General features: G+C 39.4%; 1 protein-coding gene across 1 annotated transcript; it reads left to right on the forward strand.

The window, feature by feature from the left end:
* The first annotated feature begins 1,301 nt into the window (after positions 1-1,301).
* On the forward strand, positions 1,302-2,009 carry LOC118928832 (ubiquitin-conjugating enzyme E2 D3). Its single transcript, XM_036918460.2, has one exon. The coding sequence runs from the start codon at positions 1,507-1,509 to the stop codon at positions 1,948-1,950; it is 444 nt and encodes a 147-aa protein (XP_036774355.2). The 5' UTR covers positions 1,302-1,506; the 3' UTR covers positions 1,951-2,009.
* Positions 2,010-2,740: the final 731 nt, after the last annotated feature.

Here is a 2,740-nt window from a genome sequence, read left to right on the forward strand (position 1 = left end):
CGTTATTTTGTTGAGTATTTTTGCATCTACGTCATCAGGGATATTGGTCTGTAATTTTCTTTTTTGCTGAGGCCTTTGCCTGGTTTTGGTATTAGGGTGATGTTGGCTTCACAGAATGAGTTTGGGAGTATTCCCTTCTCTTCTATTGTTTGGAAAACTTTAAGGAGAATGGCTTTTATATCTTCTCGGTATGTCTGAAAAAAATCCAAGGTAAGAGATCATATACCAATACCAAGTGGAATTCATCCCAGGGATGCAAGGATGGTAGAACATTAAAAAAGCCATCAACATCATCTACCACATTAAAAAAATAAGGACAAAAACAATATTTCATCTCCATAGATGCTGAAAAGTATTCTACAAAATTCAACATCCATTTTTGAAAAATACTGTCAACAAAACGGACATAGAGGGCAAGTACCTCAACATAATAAAGGCCATTTATTATAAACCCACAGACAACATCATACTGAGCAGTAAGAAGCTGAAAGCTTTTCCTCTAAGATCGGGAACTAGACAGGGATGCCCACTCTCCCCACTGTTATTCAACATAGTACTGGAGGTCCTAGCCACGGCAATCAGACAAAACAAAGAAATACAAGGAATCCAGATTGGTAAAGAAGAAGTTAAACAGTCACTATTTGCAAATGACATGATATTGTACATAAAAAACCCTAAAGACTCCAATTCAAAACTACTAGAACTGATATCAGAATACAGCAAAGTTGCAGGATACAAAATTAACACAGAGAAATCTGTGGCTTTCTTGTACACTAACAATGAACTAATAGAAAGAGAAATCAGGAAAACAATTCCATTCACAATGGCATCAAAAAGAATAAAATATCTAGCAATAAACCTAACCAAGGAACTTAAAGACCTATACCCTGAAAACTATAACACTCTTAAGAGAAATTGAAAAAGACACTAACAAATGGAAACTCATCCCATGCTCTTGGCTTGGAAGAATTAATATAATCAAAATGGCCATCCTGCCTAAATCAATCTACAGATTCAATGCAATCCCTATCAATTACCAACAGCATTCTTCAACGAAATGGAACAAACAGTTCAAAAATTCATATGGAACAACCAAAACCCCAAATAGCCAAAGCAATCCTGAGAAGGAAAAATAAAGTGGGGGGGATCTCGCTCTCCAACTTCAAGCTCTAGTACAAAGCCACAGTAATCAAGACAGTTTGGTACTGGCACAAGAACAGAGCCACAGACCAGTGGAACAGAAATAGACTCCAGACATTAACACAAGCATATATGGTCAATTAAGATATGATAAAGGCCCCGTAGGGCTGGGGAGGCACCAGCTGCCGCGCGGGGAGGAGGCCGCGGCCGCAGTTGAGGGAGGCCCCGGCCCCTCTGCGCCTGTGTCTGGCAGAGCCGGTGTGAGACGAAGAGACGGTCCTTCCCTGCCGCCCGGATAATCAAGAGTTTTGGCCGGACCCTTGAGCACAACACCGAGACAGAGAAGCCAGACGAAAAGCACAGACAATGGCGCTGAAACGGATTAATAAGGAACTTAGTGATTTGGCCCGTGACCCTCCAGCACAATGTTCTGCAGGTCCAGTTGGGGATGATATGTTTCATTGGCAAGCCACAATTATGGGACCTAATGACAGCCCATATCAAGGCGGTGTATTCTTTTTGACAATTCATTTTCCTACAGACTACCCCTTCAAACCACCTAAGGTTGCATTTACAACAAGAATTTATCATCCAAATATTAACAGTAATGGCAGCATTTGTCTCGATATTCTAAGATCACAGTGGTCTCCTGCTTTAACTATTTCTAAAGTTCTTTTATCCATTTGTTCACTGCTATGTGATCCAAACCCAGATGACCCCCTAGTGCCAGAGATTGCACGGATCTATAAGACAGACAGAGATAAGTACAACAGAATATCTCGGGAATGGACTCAGAAGTATGCCATGTGATGCTACCTTAAAGTCAGAATAACCTGCATTATAGCTGGAATAAACTTTAAATTACTGTTCCTTTTTTGATTTTCTTATCCGGCTGCTCCCCTATCAGACCTCATCTTTTTTAATTTTATTTTTTGTTTACCTCCCTCCATTCATTCACATGCTCATCTGAGAAGACTTACTAAGTTCTTCCAGCTTTGGACAATAACTGCTTTTAGAAACTGTAAAGTAGTTACAAGAGAACAGTTGCCCAAGATTCAGAATTTTTTAAAAAAATGGAGCATGTGTATTATGTGGCCAATGTCTTCACTCTTAACTTGGTTATGAGACTAAATCCATTCCTCACTGCTCTAACATGCTGAAGAACTCACCTGAGGGGGAGGGAGATGGATGCTCTGTTGTCACATCAAAGGAAGCAGCATTACTCTAGCATCCATTCTTGTTTAAGCCTTCCACTGTTAGAGATTTGAGGTTACGTGATATACTTTATGCTCATAACTGATGTGGCTGGAGAATTGGTATTGAATTTATAGCATCAGCAGAACAGAAAATGTGATGTATCTTATGCATGTCAATAAAGGAATGACCTGTTCTTGTTCTACAGAGAATGGAAATTGGAAGTCAAACACCCTTTGTATTCCAAAATAGGGTCTCAAAACATTTTGTAATTTTCATTTAAATTGTTAGGAGGCTTGGAGCTATTAGTTAATCTATCTTCCAATACACTGTTTAATATAGCACTGAATAAATGATGCAAGTTGTCAATGGATGAGTGATCAACTAATAGCTCTGCTAGTAATTG

The sequence above is a fragment of the Manis pentadactyla genome, chromosome Y, assembly GCF_030020395.1.
Source record: "Manis pentadactyla isolate mManPen7 chromosome Y, mManPen7.hap1, whole genome shotgun sequence".
NCBI classification, from domain to species: Eukaryota; Metazoa; Chordata; class Mammalia; order Pholidota; family Manidae; genus Manis; species Manis pentadactyla.